The sequence below is a fragment of the Chiloscyllium punctatum genome, chromosome 24, assembly GCF_047496795.1.
Source record: "Chiloscyllium punctatum isolate Juve2018m chromosome 24, sChiPun1.3, whole genome shotgun sequence".
Lineage (NCBI taxonomy): Eukaryota > Metazoa > Chordata > Chondrichthyes > Orectolobiformes > Hemiscylliidae > Chiloscyllium > Chiloscyllium punctatum.
The window spans coordinates 87075464-87095813 of record NC_092762.1 but is presented as its reverse complement, the minus strand read 5'-3'; the positions used below and the strand labels follow the sequence as shown (position 1 = coordinate 87095813).

Genomic DNA, 20350 nt, shown 5'->3' with positions numbered 1-20350 from the left:
GACCGGCTGTGCTTTTCCAGCTCCATTCTAATTTAGACTTTGATTTCCAGCATCTGTAGTCCTCACTTGTGCCAAGCATATTTTTAAGGTGAGAGGAAAACAGTTTAAGTAAAAGACACAAGGGGCAATTTTTAAAAAACAGTGAGTAGTTTGTGTGTGGAATGACCTACCAGAGGAAGTGGTGGGTGGGGGTACAGTTACAATGTTTAGAAGACTATTTGGATAGATTCCTGAATAGGAAAGGTTTGGATGGATAGAAGCAAAGTGCAGGCAGGTGGAAGTTTAGTTTAGTTTGAGATTTTGGTTGGCATGGACCCAAGGGTCTGTTTCCATGCTGAACAACTTTAAATACCCATTACGTTTGCAGGGTCCACAAGGTCTTTGAAGTCTGAGATTGTTAGATAAGGAGATTAAAGGTTACAGCTTGTCTGGATGGTAAAGTACAGATATGTCTTATCTCATTGAGTAGTGGAATAGATTGGATGGGCTGAATGACCTTCTCTTGACTCCCCTTTAAGCTCCATTTTCTTCTCCACCTGTCCATGCATTCTTTCCCATCAAGAACTTCTGTTGGCATTTTCCTGCTGACCCACCCAACACTCCTGTGTGTCCCAGTCTGAGATCAACATAGCCAATACCTTCAACATCTACTTCCTCAGCCACCACAAGCTGAGTATACATTGCTACTACGACTATGACTACGACGACGACTACAACTACGACTACGATGACTACTACCTACAAGATGCACTGCAGGAATTTATCAAAGAGATTCTCAAAAAACCCCCTCCAAACTCAGTCATTTCTATCTAGAAGGACAAGGGCAGCAGATACATGGGAACAGTACCCCCTGCAAGATCCCTTCGAAGCCATGCACACCCTGACTTGGAAATATATCGCTGTTCCTTCACTGTCAATGGGTCAAAAACCTGGAACTCCCTGCTAAAGGCATTGTGTGTCTATCTACAGCACATGGATTGCAGTGGTTCAAGGCAGCAGCTCACCCCCACTTTCTCAAGGGGCAACTAGAGATGGGGACTAAATGCTGAGCCAGCCATCAACATCCATATCGTATAAGTGAATAAAAAAGCATTAACATCTCTCCAACATCTTGCATTAACAGAGGCCCAAAACTAAAATACTGTGAGATAGGAGAGTTGGAGGACAAGAGGAATGGGAATTGAAGTGAACGAGTTAGGGGCTGGAGGAATGGGCTGCATTGTTGAGGGAATATGAAACCGGGGTCAATTTCGACTCTGTAAAGTTGTCAGTCTCTTGACCGATATCATTCTATTTTTCCATCAGTTAATCGGAGCTTGTAAACTGAACTCTGTCAGCCCAAGGAATAACTGCCACATGATCCACCATCATCAACATTTAATGAAACACAACACAAAGGAAATACACTCAAACTCAGGGGTGACAGCTGTCCCCTGACACAGCTCAGACACAATGAAGACAAGTGTCACCTCCAGACCAGAGTCCACTCTTCACCACTCTCCATCTCGCCCCCCCACACTTGTCTAACAGCAGCCTGTTAGAAACACTGAGGCTAGGAAATCATACATCCCCCTCACCTGCTCCCATCAGGTACAGAATCCCTGCTGAAACACATACTACCTTGGGTAGGAACAATGTACTCGATACATCACCCAGTTCCAAGCGATCAGGACAAAAGAAATTTCAACGTGCAAAAGTCCTGGGGAAATGGCATAGTCTCAGAAGCTAAATCCCACTTTCTCAAACTCAGTCTGTTTACAATCTTCAAAGGACACACTTCGGAAGTTGGTGGGAAGGAACTGCCCAGGAATGGAGCTCTGACCCAGAGACACTGACATGCCAATGCCCTTCCCTGAAGCCTGGCATAATTCAGACAGGAACTAGCACATTCTGATCCTTATGATGCCAACCTGGGAAACAATATCTGTCGTCCAATTGAAGGAACAAGGAGAAGAAACAAGACCGATTCAATGTTGGTCCAATCAAACTCATTGGGCCAATTCCAACTGAAACCAAGTGGCCCACATTTTATTGTGGGAGCCCTGGACTACACTCCAACACTCCTTCAGTGAAAATACTTTGCCAATAAATACCTCTGTGAAATCACAGAATATCACAATAACAAAGGAAGAAACAAAATGGCAGCTCCCAGTGTCTGTTTGTCTAGTACCATAACCCTCCCACTTGAGCTCACATGTGCGTTATGGAATGATATAATATTTTGTGTGGCAGACTTTTCAAACATTTATTGTGATTCACCCTTAAGGATGCTGTTTGAGTGATGTTCCCCTTGTCCCATCGTCACTAACATGCTACTCATATAGTCATAGAGATGTACAGCATGGAAACAGATCCTTTTGTTCAACCCATCTATGCCGACAAGATATCCGAAATAAGTCTAGTCCCAGTTGCCAGTATTTGGCCCACCTGCCTCTAAACTCTTTCTGTTCATATACATCCAGATGCCTTTTAAACATTATAATTGTACCAGTCTCCGCCACTTCCCCCGGCAGCTCATTCTATACATGCACCACCCTCTGTGTGAAAATGTTGTCCTTTAGGTGCCTTTTATATCTTTCCCCTGTCACCCTAAACTTGCGCACCCGGCTATTCAGAGGCAGTGTGGAGCTGCTCTGGGAGCTTTCACCCAATCACTGAGCAAGGGCTGATGGTAAGGGACAGTGAAGAGATCACCTCCAACTTGAAAGAAATGGAACATCTCGCACAGAGATTGCCACCTCTAAATCATTAACAGTGTCCATTGTAGCTCAGGGGTGAGTGATCTCCCCTCGGTGTCAGTAGGGTGTTGGTTTGAGGCCCACTCCAGGGATTCAATCTGGAGTGAACACCTGGTGCAGTGCTGAGGGAGAGCAGCACCTTGAGGTGCCATGGTTTGGAGGAGAGGTTAAACTAAGGCTCCTCTACAGGTGTTAAAAATTTCAAGGTTTCTAATCTGAACAGAAAGTGAGGACTACACCCCCCACCTCCACCAAGGACCTCCACCAAGGACCTCCACCAAGGACCAAGTCAATATTCATCGCTCAACCATAAAGGGAAATATGGAGCTATGAGGGAGCAACTGGCCAAAGTTCAATGGTTTAATACCTTAACAGGGAAGACCGTGGAGGAACAATGGCAGATATTTCTGTGTATAATGCAGAAGATGCAGGATCAGTTCATTCCTAAAAGGAAGAAAGATCCCAGGAGGAGACATGGGCGGCCGTGGCTGACAAGGGAAGTAAAGAAACATATAAGGTTAAAAGAGAAAAAGTATAACTTAGCGAAGATAAGCGGGAAAACGGAGGACTGGGAAGCTTTTAAAGAACAACAGAGGATTAGTAAGAAGGAAATACGCAGAGAAAAAATGAGGTACGAAGGTAAACTGGCCAAGAATATAAAGGAGGATAGTAAAAGCTTTTTTAGGTATGTCCAAGGCAAAAAAATGGTTAGGACAAAAATTGGGCCCTTGAAGACAGAAGCAGGGGAATATATTACTGGGAACGAAGAAATGGCAGAGGAATTAAATGGGTACTTCAGATCTGTGTTCACTGGGGAAGACACAAGCAATCTCCCTGAGGTAACAGTGGCTGAAGGACCTGAACTTAAGGGAATTTCTATTTGCCAGGATTTGGTGTTGGAGAGACTGTTAGGTCTGAAGGTTGATAAGTCTCCGGGACCTGATGGCCTGCATCCCAGGGTACTGAAGGAGGTGGCTCGGGAAATCGTGGATGCGCTGGTGATTATTTTCCAGAGTTCAATAGAATCGGGGTTGGTTCCTGAGGATTGGAGGGCGGCTAATGTTGTGCCACTTTTTAAGAAGGGTGGGCGGGAGAAAGCAGGAAATTATAGACCAGTTAGTCTGACCTCAGTGGTGGGAAAGATGCTGGAGTCTATTATAAAGGATGAAATTACGGCACATCTGGATAATAGTAACAGGATAGGACAGAGTCAGCATGGATTTATGAAGGGGAAATCATGCTTGACTAATCTTCTTGAATTTTTTGAGGATGTAACTCGGAAGATGGACGAGGGAGATCCAGTGGATGTAGTGTACCTGGACTTTCAGAAAGCTTTTGATAAAGTCCCACACAAGAGGTTAGTGAGTAAAATTAGGGCGCACGGGATTGGGGGCAAAGTACTAGATTGGATAGAGAATTGGTTGGCTAACAGGAAACAAAGGGTAGTGATTAACGGCTCCATTTCGAAATGGCAGGCAGTGACCAGTGGGGTACCGCAGGGATCCGTGCTGGGACCGCAGCTTTTTACAATATATGTAAATGATATAGAAGATGGTATCAGCAATAACATTAGCAAATTTGCTGATGACACAAAGCTAGGTGGTAGGGTGAAATGTGATGAGGATGTTAGGGGATTACAGGGTGACCTGGACAAGTTAGGTGAGTGGGCAGATGCATGGCAGATGCAGTTTAATGTGGATAAATGTCTGGTTATCCACTTTGGTGGCAAGAACAGGAAGGCAGATTACTACCTCAATGGTATCAAATTAGGTAAAGGGGCTGTTCAGAGAGATCTGGGTGTTCTTGTCCACCAGTCAATGAAGGCAAGCATGCAGGTACAGCAGGTCGTGAAGAAGGCTAATAGCATGCTGGCCTTCATAACAAGAGGGATTGAGTATAGAAGCAAAGAGGTGCTTCTGCAGCTGTACAGGGCCCTGGTGAGACCACACCTGGAGTACTGTGTACAGTTCTGGTCTCCAAATTTGAGGAAAGACATTCTGGCTATTGAGGGAGTGCAGCGTAGGTTCACGAGGTCAATTCCTGGAATGGCAGGATTGCCTTACACGGAAAGACTGAAGCGACTGGGCTTGTATACCCTTGAGTTTAGAAGACTGAGAGGGGATCTGATTGAAACGTATAGGCTTATGAAAGGACTGGACACTCTGGCAGGAGGGAACATATTTCCGTTGATGGGGGAGTGCCGAACCAGAGGACACAACTTAAAAATACGGGGTAGACCATTTAGGACAGAGATGAGGAGAAACTACTTCACACAGAGAGTGGTGGCTGTGTGGAATGCTCTGCCCCAGAGGGCAGTGGAGGCCCAGTCTCTGGATTCTTTTAAGAAAGAATTGGATAGAGCTCTTAAAGATAGTGGAGTCAAGGGGTATGGAGATAAGGCTGGAACAGGATACTAATTAGGAATGATCAGCCATGATCATATTGAATGGCGGTGCAGGCTCGAAGGGCAGAATGGCCTACTCCTGCATCTATTGTCTATTGTCTATTGTCTAACATTGCACAGAAATAACCATGATGTTCTGGTCATTTAATATGTTGCTGTTTGTGGGATCTTGCTGTATGAAAACTGGCTGCTACCTTTCGTACAACAGTGATAACATTTCAAGGAGTTCTTCAATTGTAACCCACTTTAGAATGTCCACGGGATGTGACGGGTGATAGAAGAATAAAACATTCTCTTTGACAGTGTACTATTACAAAGTAAACCTCTTTAATTCAACAGCAAGATCCCACAGATGGTCACTACTCTTGATGTTGCCAAATGCTGGGAGAATGGCCCCTCTTCCTCCTCTAACCAGGTTGATGGAGAGGACCATTCAGCCCTTCATTCCTACCCCACCTTTCCACAAGACTGTGACTAATCTTCTGTTGAGCTCTGTCTGAACTATCCACATTTCCTTTCATTCCATTAATACCAACAATTCTATCAACCTCTGTCTTGAATATACTCAACAAGCGAGCATCCACTCTCTGCAGTTGGGAATTCCAAAGATTCACAGTCCTTTGAGTGAAGAAATTTCTCCTCATGTCAGTCTGAAACAGCCAACCCCGTCATGTCCACAGTCACCGAGAGATGGAGGGGCAGGGAGTTGACTCAGCATCTAATCTGAAACGACCGGAGTGAGGGGAAAAAGACCAGAATCGGGAAGGTTCCGGCAACAGCTCATCATTTCGCCACAATCCTGAAGGAACTCAGAGAAATCCGCTTTCTTGAAGGTGGCGTTTGGTGTTTCTGGGGGTGGGGGCAGTAGATGTCCATGTGCAGCCGGGGGTGGGGGAGCTGCAGCATCTAACAGACTTTCCATTGTGCCCCAGGAACAGTAGCTGCAGTGACAGTGGGGAGAGGGCTGGGCAGAAGTGGAGGGAGGGGTGGGGGTGGGGGTGGGGGGAAACTGGCACACTCCAACACAACACTGCTATTCTATCAGGCCGGGTTGCCAGGCAGCCCCGGGTTGCCTGGCGACTGGTATTATCCCAGTGGATGCAAGGCGAGCCAGCTGTGAAACACGAAGCTCTGTTCGTCACTGGGCAAGAGGCGACTTTCATCACAGAGACTGAGGTAAACACATGCGGAGTCCGAGTGCACAGGCTGCAGCCAGTGTTAAAGGGCCCTCCCCAGTCACTGTAGCTCAGACTCTTCCCTTATTCTCCAAATGTACTTGCGCCTTTCCCCAGGTCAGTAAGTCCCACTAAAAACATCTAACAGTTACAGTACAGGAGATGGCTAATCTCTGGGAGACTTGTCAAATCTCCACTCCGTAAATCCCACACTCCTGTATTTTCCCCACAGCCCGCAAAACCTTCTCTGTATAATTATGCAATTCTGCTTTGAAAGCCACAGTAGAATCTCCCTCCATCGCACTCTCAGAGAGTATTCCCAATCTGAACCACTCACCGTGCAAAAATGTTGTTCCTCATGTGGTCTCTGGTGCTCTTACTAATTACCTCAAATCCATGACTTCTGGTTCTTAACCTTTCCAACAGGAGGGGTAGTTTCTCACTTTCTATTCCATCCTGATCTCTCAACTTTGAACAGTTCTATTGAAACAATCCTGACTTCTGCAAGGAGAACAGTTCCGGCTTCTTCAATCTATCCATGTAGCTGATGTCTCTCAGATCATTCTCAGAAATCCTAATGGCATTCTCTGTATAGCCTTACATCCTTCCTAAAGTGACCAAACCAAAATAGACAATGGTCTACTAAACGCCAAGCCAGTGAAAAGATTCATTGTAAAACGCATTGCTTTTCCCCCTATGCCACTATTTATAAAGGACAGGGTGCCATGTGCCTTGTTAATTGCTTTCTCAACCTGTTCTGCCACCTATAATAATTTGTTAACATCAACCCTTAGCTCTTTCTGCTCCTTTACTGCATCATTTAATGTATCTTGGCACCAGGGGCACAGGCTTGCTAAACTGCCTTCAATATTTTACCAAAATGCCAACCTTCACACTGCTGGGCATGAACGGCAAGTGCAACTGCTGAAGGGCATGAGGGGAACCACAACTGAGCCCATGCCTGTTCTCCTTCCACACACGTACACAAACCAATGTCCCGATCACTGTGTGAGGGACAATTTTAAATACCTATAGTGTGACAGCAATCCGTTCAATCTCTCCTGGAGTGTGGGGAGCAGGTTTTTACATCTCCCTATACACTGAATGTTCCCTGGGAAATAAAAAGAGAGCTGCAGGAATTACACAGCAGCTTGTTCAGGAAGGTTCATTTCTGGGCTGGGTGGTAATGTCTCTGGGGGGGTGCGGGAGGTGAGTAATTCAGAACTCCAGAACCCATGTCCCCAGAACAAGTCCCACCACGGCAAATGGTGACATTGTATTTCAATAAAAATCTAGGATTTAAAAGCTTGTCCAATGGCGACCATGTAACCACTGTCAATTGTTGAAGAGAATCCATCTGGTCGCCAATGTCCTTTAGGGAGGGAAGTCTGCAGTCCTTACCCAGTCTGGCTTACATTTGGCTCCAGACCCACAGCAATGTGGTTGATGTTTGTTCTTCTCTTTCAAAAGTACCTTTTAATAAAGCTGCTATTATCAACTGGAGTGAATTACCCACTAACTGGCAGCGGCCATTGACTTTAAATAGCTCCACAGTGCTGCACACCCAGTGTAGGGTTAATACAACCTTCACTTAATGCATGTCAACTGTGGGGGAGCAATGGGACAAATCCTCTGGTCAATTATGGATGGGTAATACCATGTCAGTGATACCCACAGACAAAAATAAAATCAACTGTACAGAATCACTATTTATTCACTGGGGCAGAAGGGTTAACTATTCTGGTAATTTCACCAGTAAAAGACAAAATTTGATGATCTGTAACTGACTCTTTGGCAGCAATGAATGATCATGGATTAAATTTGCAAAGTTAAAACAGAAGGTGTTGTAACCAATCCAAAGGCAACAGGTGCAGAACAAGGAGCTGCTTATCTCTGGTCCATCTTAACTTTGGTGTTTGCCTCTCTCTCTCTCTCTCTCTCCCTCTCTCTCTCTCTCTCTTCTCGCTCTCTCTTTCTGTTTCCACATCTTGCCAAAGCTTCAATATCTCAGAACAATCTACACATCATTTTAATCTCTAGGATAAAATTAGGATACTTGAAAAAGGGTAAAATACTTGGACAGGAAAGACAGCTATCAGAACCACCGAATGCCTCAAAAGAGACCTGGATGTCTCGGTGGGATTTAATCGATTCTGTGTTGACCTGGACAGATAGTTTGTAAAGATCCACAGCAAGAACAACCCAACCCTCACAGACAGGGGCCTTCAGAATAGGCCCTTTAACTGAAATGCCTTGGCTGGTGGCACTCCTGTCTCCGAGTCACGAGATTCCAGTTCAAGCCCAACTCCAGGACCAAGGACTGTTACCCCAGTGGTGTGCTGAGGGGGTGCTGCTCAGACACAGTGTCATCTTTCAGAGGAGATGCTGAACCAGGTCAACACCAACAGTGGAATGTGGAAGATTCCATGACATTGCTTTGAGGAAGAGCAGGTAAGTGGGGGCTGGAGCAGAGGAGGGAGGGATTCTGGCTAATATTCATCTCTGAAACAACATAACTAAAATAGATCATCCAATCATCACCTGCTTGTAAATTGGATCCTACTGTGAACCATTTGGCTGCCATGTTTCTACATTAAAACAGCACCATTACAACATCAGCATCATTTCATTGACTGTAAAGCCTACTGGGACATTGTCTGATGCTCTATAAATGTAAGGCTTCACTCCGCCCGGGTGTGGGAAACTGACATGCCCAGTGCCCAACTCCTACAGCACAATGGAGAACATGCCAGGGCAGTGAGGCTGGAGTCAGGGCCTGCAGTATCTAAAGGGAGGATGCTCTACTCCCATCCTCAGCCCTAATTCTGTATAAACCAGCTGATCCTTGTTAGAAAGATACAGTCTCAGTCTAGCTATTTTTAATCAAGATATGTTATGACACACCTTTGGAACAGCTGTGGCCTGAACCCAGATCTCGCCAGATGTGGGGGAACTACCACTGCATCACACAACCTCGTTCTCCGTAGGTCAGCATAATAAATTCAGGTGAGGATTCAATTGCCTGGGCTTCGAGGTGTCTATTAAAACTCTGGTTGCTTAAAGGACAGGGCACATTTTTTCTGGGCAAACCTGAACTACATTTCATTCATTCATTCATTCATTCATTCGTTCATTCATTCACTCTGCAGCACAACTGACAACAACAATAGGATTCCTTTCGTTAATGCCATTACAGAATCCAGTCTGGCTGGTGAAGGAACAGAAGGTGGGGGATGGGGTTGAGCTACAGGCCTGCAGTGAGCTAATGGAATGGACCAGACTGGAGGAGCCGAATGGCCTCCTCTTATTCCTAATGTACTATTCAAGCTAGAGAGAACAAAAACAAACTTTTGGTAGACGTGGTCCTCTGCTTCTCTAGTCCCATATACTTCGGGATTAATCTCTGCTAGTCCTTTACCTTGTCCTATCTCTGTCACCTCCTCCAGCCCCGACGCCCCCTCCCGATCAGTTCCCTCCTCCAGCCCCGACGCCCCCTCCCGATCAGTTACCTCCTCCAGCCCCAACGCTCCCTCCCGATCTGTTACCTCCTCCAGGCCCCTACATCCCCCTCCTTATCTCTATGCTCTTCCAATTCTGAAGCTTTGACCAATGTTGATTTTAGTCACTCCATCAAGTGGCTGTGCCTTCAGCTTACAAATTCGCTTCCAAAATCCCTTCACTTCTCCCATGCCACTGCCTCTAGATAGTCCTTCAAATCTACCTTTCTAACTAAATCTTTGTTCATCAAGTGTCCTAATATTTCTTATTTGTTTTAGTGTCAATGTCTATCTATAAAATCAGATTGTTAAATAACTTGTATTGTTTATGACATTGAAGGTAAATGAACATTATCATTATAGACGGGTATAACTTTACCTCCCTCACAGGCCTGTGTGATGGTGTACCAAGATATCAACTAGGCACATTTATGTGGTACATTTAGGTTAAGAAAGGCTGGAAAGGGGTGTGTGTGTGTGTGTGCGCGTGCATGCACGCATAGAGAGAGAAAATGAAAGGGAATGAGAGTGAGCAAGAGAGAGAGGAAGAGAGTGTACATGAGGAACGGGAGCACAGCTGTTCAGACATCAGAGAAGACAGTAGCACTGGTCAAACTGGCAGATAATCACAAGAGTTGGACCAGCTGCTTTTGCACAGAGTTAATCACTTCTTTTCATGTTCTACCTTTATCTGAATAACTGAGAATGACTGGAGCTTCAGCTGCAGTATCTAGAAATCCTTGAAGTGTATTTAAATTTTTTTTTTGAAAACCCAGGAAGAGTCTAGTCACAGAGAAGTACAGCATGCAAACAGACCCTTCGGTCCAACTTGTCCATGCCAACCAGATATCCTAAATTAATCTAGTTCCGTTTGCCAGCACTTGGCCCATATTCCTCTTAAACCCTTCCTATTCATATACCCATCCAGATGCCCTTTAAAATGTTGCAATTGTACCAGCCTCCACCACTTCCTCTGGCAGCTCATTCGATACACGCACCACCCTCTGCATGTGCAGATTCACTGCTGCGTCAGTTAGCAGTGCAGGTTTCTCTTTCTCTCTCCCTCAGTGACCACGTGCTCGCTGTCTTTGTCTGTCTTTCTCCCTTTTAAAAGTGCCGTTGTTTTGACTTTTTCCTCCAAGGTTCCAAAACAATGACAAGTCAAGTGGTTTGTTCAAGCAGCATAGACACAGAGGGAGATGATGCTCTGTCCTCCAATACAAAACTCCCAACTGAGGAACATTTCAAGGTAAAACAAACTCAAGAATAATTAAAAGCCAAAAGAACTGTGAATGCTAGAAATCAGAAACAAAAACAGAAGAGCTCACAGGTCTAGCAGCATTTGTGGAGAGAAATCAAAGTTAACATTTCGGAGTCCATTCCAAAGAAGGGTCACTGGACCCAAAATGGTTTTCTCACCACAGATGCTGCCAGACCTGCTGAGCTTTTCCAGCAATTTCTGTTTTCGCTGAATAATAATTAAAACACTTTTAAGAATGCATTCAGCCAGATTGGTTCTCCTCACCAATCAGCTCACAATAGCCTCACACCTCTCCTGCCCTCTAAAACCAGCACACACTTTAACCCTGCAGCAAGTCGACATATCTCTCGTTTCAACAGCAGTTAAACAGAACAGTTTCCTCTTACATTTATAGCAAGATCAAAAACATTAGATTAGGGTGTGATAACCATTCTGCAGTTAATGCAGAGTTGGAAACAGATTAAAGCCCCCTCTGAAAGTAATGTGCCTTCAGTTCTTAAACTGCAAGTAAAGCTCCATCTTCATGGTCCCTATCAGATGTTACATTCAGGGACAACACAGGGTTAGATACAGAGTCAAGCTCTTTCTGCTCTTTTAAACTGAAAGTAAAGCTTCTTCTACTCTTTTTCAATTGAACGTAATCCCTCTTTGCAGTTTTGCTGTCTCCATCAAACACTCCCAGGACAGAGACAGCACAGGGTTAGATACAGAATAAAGCTTCTTCTACATTGTCCCCATCAAACACTCTCAGGACAGCGACAGCATGGAGTTAGATCCAGAGCAAAGTTGGTGTTGTTTTAAAAAAAAAATCAATCCATTCTCTCATTTGAAAGCTCATGCCTCAAACCCTATCAATGGGAAATGGAAGGTCAGTTTGCAATATTCCAGCAGTGAAAACCCACTAGCTTGGCTCACGATTCCAAACCTTTTCTGGAATATTGGAGAGAGTAGTGATGCTGTTGATAGATTAGCAACAAATTGTCAATGTTTGGAGCTACTGCTGGAGAGCTTTTGTTGAACAAGGACATTTTCTAAATTTGTTTTTATTGCAATGCTAGATAAAGAGTATCTTTTTTTCTTTAAAATACATTTTCCAAAGGATTGTATTGCCTGTCAGGCATTTTGGGAATCACCAGGAGGCCATTCAACCCATTGTATCAGTGCAGACCCTCTGAAAAACTAATTAACCATATGTCTCTCCCCTAACTTTTCCCTATATCCCTGCAAATGCCTTTTTTTTTAAGATAACGATCCAAATCCCTATTCAGTATCTTAATTGAACCTGTTTCCAGGAATGCTCAGCTAGAGAGTAACAACTCACTAACTGTAGACGTTTTCCTCAAAATTGCCTTGACCTTAATGCCCAAGGCCTCTGGTCCTTGATCTTTTCACCAGGTTTTCCTAAACTCCTTTATCCAAACCACTTGTGATTTCAAACATCTCCCCAAAATCTCCTTTCCAATCTGTTCAAGGAACTGTACTCTCTCATCCCTGGAACTATTCTTGTGAATCTTCTTTGCACTGTCTCCAGTGCCCTCACCAATGTTGCAAGTACAGTGCCCAGGATTGGACACAATACTTTAGTTGAGGCTGAAACAGTGTTTTACACAGGTTTCACACAAAGTCTTTGCTGTATGAATGCCACTATCAACCAAGCTTAGGATGCAGTTATGATTTAATAACTAGGCTCTCCTATTTTAATAACTAGGTTGTCCAACCAACTTCAGTGATTTGTGCACATGCACATTGACATCCCTCTGCTCCTACACCCCCTTTAGAAATGCACCTTTTACTTTATATTGTCTCTCCATGTTCTTTCTACTAAAATTAATGATTTTACACTTCTCTGAATTAAATCGCGTGCGTCACTTTTCTGCCTGTTCCATCAACCTACTTACATCCTTTGGAATTTTTACTCTCCTTACAGTTCCTCAAATCAAATTCTGTATCATTTGCAAATGTTGAAATTGCTTCCTGTACATTGAAGTCCAAGTCATTAATATATATCAGAAAGATCCTAACACCAGTCCCTGGGGGATTTTTGCTAAATTCCTTCCTCCAGTTTGAAAGAGCAACTACTCATCTCTGCTTCTGAACCATTCTGAAGAAGGGTCCCTGATTCCAAATGTTAATTCTGCCTTCTTACCCTACCTGCTGAGTTTTTCCAGAAATGTCTGTTTTCGTGTGATTTTCAGCATCTGCAGTTCTTTGGCCTTTTGGTTCATCTGTGCTCTCTATTTGCATTCACTCAACAAATTTAATGTTCATATTGATACTGACCCTTTTATTCCATGGGCTATAACTTTGCTCATAAATTCACTAGTTTGCATTTCATCAAATGCTTTTGGCAGTCCATATTTCAAAGGCATTACCCTCATCAACCTTAAGAATTTAAAAATAATTTGTCCTCGACTTTAACTGGCTTTCCTTATCAACCCACATTCACTCAAGTGACTAGTTAAGTTTATCCATAATTATTTCTAAAAGCTTCCCAGTCAACAAGATTAAACTAACTATAGATTTATCTTTACATGGTTTTTGGAAAAAGGATGTTACATTTCTAATTCTCCAGTTCTCTGACTCCACCCTGTGCTGAAAGAAACTTGAAACTTTTCAGTTGGTGTTTCCACAGTTTCCTTCAGAATCCTTGGATGTATCTCATCTGGTCCTGACACCTTATGAACTTTCAGTTCAAGCAACCGATTCAATATCTCATCAATTTTAAACTCTCAATTGTCTGAATCTTCTCTTCTTTCACCATAACCCGGGTTCAGTCATCTCCCTTGGTGCAACCTTTTCACTTATTTCCTCCTTCTGTAAATCCCCTTTTGGTTCATCATTGGCTCCTTGCCTCCTTTTACCATCCTTTTAACACTTCTAATAATTTTCAGGTGATTGGAGGAAGGTTTAGGGGAGACATCAGAAGTTGGTTCTTTTACACAGAGGGTGAATGCATGTAATGCACTGTCAGCATTGATAGTAGAGTCAGAGACATTAGGAACATTTAAGTGACTCTTGGATAGGCACATGGAAGATAGTACAATGAAGGGTATGTAGGTTAGTCTGATCTTAGAGTAGAATAAAAGGTCAGCACAATGTAGAGGGCCGAAAGGCCTATACTGTGGTGTACTGTTCTATTATCTATCCCAGTAGAAGTCTTTTGGATTTACTTTTATGTTAACTGTCAGTTTCTTTCATATTCTGTTTATTTTGTTTTCTTTTCCAATTCCACTCTGAGCATTTGGCATTCAGCCTTGTTCACCACTGCATTATCCCTCTGATTCCATCACACTTGCTGCTTCACCTTAATCTCTATCTGTTTGGTCATCCAGAGAGATCTGGATATGTTTATCCAACCTTTCCCCTTCTTAAAAGGGATATACCGTGACAATGTTTTAGATTAGATTACTTACAGTGTGGAAACAGGCCCTTCGGCCCAACAAGTCCACACCGCCCCGCCAAAGCGTAACTCACTCATACCCCTACATCTACATCCAACCCTTACCTAACACTACGGGCAATTTAGCATGGCCAATTCACCTGACCTGCACATCTTTGGACTGTGGGAGGAAACCGGAGCACCCGGAGGAAACCCACGCAGACACGGGGAGAACGTGCAAACTCCACACAGTCAGTCGCCTGAGGCGGGAATTGAACCCGGGTCTCCGGCGCTGCGAGGCAGCAGTGCTAACCACTGTGCCACCGTGCCGCCCACAAATGTCTGACCATCTTGTCTTTAAAAGGTAGCCCATTGTTCAGGGACCAGTTTGCCTATTGTTTGATTTCTCTACATGTGGACCAGACCCACTCTTACCCCACTGAAGTTGCATTCCCTTCAGTTAATTATTCTTACTTTGATTGCTCCATGTCCTTTTCCACAACCCAGACCTGATGATACAATAATTACTAGATCCACTCATCCCACCTCAGTCCCAAGAACTAGTTGTAGCAGTGGCTCCTCTCTCACTGAGATGGACACACACTGCTGTGGAACATTCTCCTGAGCACACTGTCAGGACTCAGGCTCTGTTCTCCCTTTACACTGCTATATTCAGATAATTAAAAATTCCCTGTTATAACTATTCTAATTCTTACACTTCTCGATAATGCTTTTGCAAATCCCAGGATCATGAAGGATGGTATACAAATGCTAATCATCCTTTGAAAAAAAATAAATCTTTGCTATGAAATTTAGTTTTGGGGAAAAAGGCATCTTTTGAAATTGTGGTGTTTGTTTTGGAGTCTCTAAAGCCTCCCCTCTCCTCCAATAAAACCCACTTCCTTTAGTTCCCCTCCCCTCCCCTCCCCTCAAGCCCATGATCAAACTGACTAAGTGGGCGGCATTCTCATCGCTGAGACAGACAGAGGAGAAGAAGAAACTGAAGGGGAAACCAAGGCCAATATTCAACTGTGCAGTACACAAAGAGTCAGTGCTGCACTGTGAGAGGTGTTGCATTTTGGACAAGATGTTAAACAAAGAGCCATATTCCATCTCAGCTGGATGTAGAAAATCTGATGGCACTTTTTAAAGGAAAGGAAGAGTGTGGGAGATCTCCCGTATACCCTTCAAAAACATTGGCATAAAACCAATTGCCTGTGATACAGGAACCTAGAGGTGGTCGGTCTTTGACTGTTTTTTGTTTGTAAGATCTTGCTGTGTATAAGTTGGCTCCCACATATCCTTCATTACAACAATGACTACACTTTAGGAAATTGTTTCAGTAGCTGTAAAGTACTTCATGTAGTTCCAAGGTCATGGAAGGTGCTACAGAAATGCAAATCTTTCATTGTTTCTATAGTCACAGGAAGAATAGCATTTGGGGGCTCGTGGTTGGATGGAATAAAATGGGTGAAAATCGGCAAACAAGCAAAATTAAGATGTCACAGAGACCAACACAGCAAGAGAATAAATGCTCACAATCAACATTTCTCTGTTTAAAACCTTTTCTTTTCCCAAAAGCTGGCAATATGTGTGAGTATTCTTCTGGGATTAGGACCCTGCTGAATATGCTGAGGAATATTTAAGGAAACAAGGGCAGGTGTACAGGGAGTTGCGAAGGAAATCATTCACAGCTCCTTAAATACCACAGTTCCAGTCTAGTTATTTCCCAGTGTTGTAATCCTGTTAATTACATGCCTGTTAGTTTAATGCCTGGAGCTGGGACACACAAACACTCAAATAATCAGCTGTGATAGATGCTTTGACAATGCCATGCCATTTGAGGTCAATAGGCTGAGGAGGAGAGGTAGGGTTTCACTAGCTCAGAGACCATTCTCAGTATATCCACTGATACCCACCAAGAATAATTACCCCACATTACCAGTCAACTCTGAATAACCTTTCATCTTTTTGTTTATCAAGATGCAGTCTACTCGTGCATTGAAAAGATTCAAAAAGATTTTCCATCCCCTTTTCAGGAAGGGGAGTTTCAAAACCTTACCACCCTCAAAAGGGGAGAAATTACGCTCAGCCCTGATTTTTAAAGAGTGGCTTCGATTTTACAGTTCATCTGCATTCACCCTGTCCAGACCCCCTAGGATTTTATGCTTCAATTAAATCGCATTTACTGTTGCAAACTCCAACAGATATAGCCCTGACCCATCCAACCTTTCCTCATGAGCAATCCACCCAGTCTAGGTGGGAATGGAAATGGCCATTCAGCCTTTCTAGATGAGGGTGGTGCTGGAAAGGTACAGCAGGTCAGGCAGCATCCGAGAAGCAGGAAAATCGATGTTTCAGGCAACTGCCCTTAATCAGGAATGATGAAGGGCTTTTGCTCAAAACATCGATTTTCCTGCTTCTCGGATACTGCCTGACCTGCTGTGCTTTTCCAGCAACACCCTAATCTAGGCTCTGATTTCCAGCATCTGCAGTCCTTGTTTTTACCTATTCAGTCCCTCTAGCCTTGTTTGCTATTCTACTGGTTTAGGGTGCATCAGTGTCCCAACTCCCATTACTCAGCCTTGGTTGCACAAGCCCTAATTCCCTCACCCCTAGCCCTAGCCTTTTGAACGACACAGTTCTAGATTTCTACTCCTCTGAATGAAGAAGTACTTCCAGAGATTACTCCTGAACAGCCTCTCTTCTTGCACAAGGTGGTGGAGAATCTGCTTATTTTTAGCCAGAATCTTCATAAACAAGAGGATGAAAGATTATCAGGAGTAGACAGTATTGTGGGGTAATAAGATCAATCACAACTTATTAAAAAGCAGAGCTGGTTTAAAGGTTCAAATGACATACAGCCGGCTCCAATGTGAAGATTCTGCCCTCGTGTTCTAGACCTTCTCCACAGGATCAATTCCTGTTTCACCCTAATAATATTCCAATCACCTGTATGACTGGACAGGACAGGACTTACTCGGTGTAGTCATTTTGGCAAAGAACTATTGGGAAGCTGGTAACCCCCCAAGAAAGAGGGTCCTCAGTGAATGTGACTCAGACAGTGGCATCATACCAACCCCACCACCCCACTGTGCAACCCCCCTCAAACCCAACTCCCATCTCCCAACTGACAGGTCACTTATGGCTACTGACCATATGCCAAGTTTGATCTTCTCCTAGGAACCTTAGGAGAGAAGTGCAATCTGGAGACACCCCAATTTGTCCTGCACTTATTCCCCCCCTCCCCAATGTGGCCATATTACTTATTCCTCAACTATACTTTTACTCAGCTCTCACACTCCTCAAAGATATGATTAACCTCATCATACTGCACTATATACCTGGGCTCTAGAAGCTCATTTACACATTTATCTGATCTCAGCTACTCCTTAAAACCCATTGCTTTGACTATACTTTCTTGCTTCGGCCATGATCTCGCTTAGTCTCAGGTGTCCATTTTCTGTGGAATATTACAGCACAGGAGGTGACCATTCAACCCATCATGCCAGTGCCAGCTCTTTGAAAGATGTATTCAATTAGTCCCACTCCCCAGGATCTTTCTCTATTATTTGGCAAATTCCTCCTTTTCAATATTTATACCAGTCACTTTAGAATGTTATTATTAAACATGCTTCCCCCATCTCCTGCCCTTCCAGGTAGAACGTTCCAAATCACAACCACTCAATGTGTAAATAAACTAGCATTCTCCTTGATGCCCCCCCTGCTTCTTTTTCTGACCATCTTAAATCTGTGTCCCTCTGGCTATCAACGTTCAGGCCATTGGGAAATGTTTGCCCAATTTATTCAGTTGAAACTGCTGAGCCTTATGTGGTTTCGTGCCACACTGAGTTTGGTCTCTTTACAGAGGACAGAGTGAAATCAAGAACTGTCTTCAGATTTATATTTCAAAGTAACATTATTCATTGTACATTAGTGTTAAATAATACAGTACATGGCAATCATAGATATATCAGGCACTGACTTATTGTTACATGAGGCAAGGACAAATCTATCATCTTCACACATTCATGTCGACATGCTTTTGAGTTTTCCTGTCTAGGGTGTTTTAATGCCACCCACACTGTAGTCTTTACACCCAGTGTAGTGCAGCTCCATGATATCGTCCCAAGGTTGCTCCGGGTTCCGAAAGTCCTTACACAGCTCAGGATTTTAAACACATTGATTAAATCTACCCTTAACCTTCTCGACTCCAGGGAGGAGGACCTCAGCTTCTTCAATCCCTCCACATGGTTGGAAGTTCCTCCCACTCAGTCCCATCTTATCTGCCCACGATTGAAGACAATACTCGAGTTGAGGCCTAAGTTATGGTTTGTAAAGGTTCAGTGCTACTCCCTTGCATCTTGTACTCTATACCTCTATTTACAAAATCCAGGATCCCGCATATTATTTTAAAAAATAGAACACAAAAATAGAAAGATTTGTGTCCATGTACCCCAATTTAAAAATCTGTCATGTTTATTTCATACTTTTGTCTGTTTAAATTTCTGTAACAAAGCTGAAATATTCTTTTCCATTAAAGGTGCTCGGAGTTATGGTTGGAATGAACCCAGTCACTGAGTAATAGAAGACTATCTTACTACAGAGGGCATCACAGCTGAGCAGTAACCACAGTCATGCCTGGAGGTAGAGCACAGTTACTGGGTAGAGGTGGAGAGCACAATCCTCAGCCCATTCCCCCCACCCGTCTTCTCACTGAAGCCAAATGTTATTTGTTGCGGGGAAGGGGACGGGGGAAATCACTGATTTCAGTCTCCTCCAGAATTCCACTCCCACTTTGTGTAAGGATGTGATTCCTGAAATCCCCTGCATGGCTAGCTCGGATTTCAAGATGCTACTCCTCTGCAAGGGGTTAGTTTCTCTCCACCTACCCTACCAACTCCTATAACATCTCGATCTGGTCACCTGTTAATCTTCTAGAGAATTTATCAGCCTCACTAGGCAGGGTCAGCCATCGGGTCAACCCAGAGAGGCAGGAAGTAACGTCCACTTCTCACACAGAACTGTCACTACACCCAAAGGGTCTTTACCCTCCCCCGAACAACTACTCACTCAACTACTCCCTTCCCCACCCTTTCCCCAAAATATGGAGAAAAGGTGCAATACACATTGCCAAATATTTCATTCTGAAATTTAAATTACTTCCATATTTACAACGGTATCTACTGCAGATATTACACAGAGCTTAAATTACCCGGCACCACACAGAGACAGAGAGAATGAGAGGGAGACACCGCCGGCGAGAGAAAGAGAGTCAGATACACACACACTTAGCGTTAAGAAATTCTGATGAGTATTAATGGTATCAGTGAAACAGACGACAGCCGGTCACTGTCCCTGCATTCCGGATCAACGCGCGGTGTCGAGCTGAGCATCAAAGCGGGTTATAGTGTATCCGCGGGGTGCAGACGGTTCCTGCTGCTCACCTTCTGCAGGTTTCGCTATTACACACTCGCCTTGCCAACATGCGCTGCAGCCTCTACCCAGCTCAGGCAGGTTACACAAGGTGCCTGCAAACCCAGCCTGGCTCTGTGGCTACCCAGTTTCCCCCATCTCCCCTCTCCCCCTCTCTGCAGCACAACTAGCCACTTACCCAGAAATTACTCCCAAAATGTTGCATCGCGAGTCCCAGGAGCAGCTCCTGAAACTGATACAGCTCCCGAAACTGACACACGGCGGGACACGCCCCCACTTCCACATAGGTTCAGACAACTGTCAATCAAAATCAACCCGCCCACCTTACACAAACAAGCCAGCCGTTTGAGCAACTATTGGCTGTTCACCATGTCACTCATAGCGATCCGAATGCTAATTGGTTATCTTTAACTTAGTAAGCTTTGATTGGCCAGCAGGGCACATATCATGATCAGCCTTG

At 44.1% G+C, this 20350-nt stretch overlaps 1 protein-coding gene across 5 annotated transcripts in view; it reads right to left on the bottom strand.

Annotated features, from left to right (window-relative positions):
* Positions 1-20139, bottom strand: part of LOC140494806 (F-BAR domain only protein 2-like) — a 69845-nt gene extending 49706 nt beyond the window's left edge. The window contains exon 1 of one of the 5 annotated variants that reach the window (XM_072594425.1): positions 20069-20139. In XM_072594425.1, the coding sequence (XP_072450526.1) occupies positions 20069-20095 (27 nt within the window). In that variant the 5' untranslated portion in view covers positions 20096-20139. Of the gene's footprint in view, positions 1-5678; positions 6041-6654; positions 6691-19901; positions 19922-20068 lie in introns of those variants that run through there. The other 4 variants (XM_072594428.1, XM_072594427.1, XM_072594422.1 and 1 more) reach the window with 4 other exon arrangements.
* Positions 20140-20350: the final 211 nt, after the last annotated feature.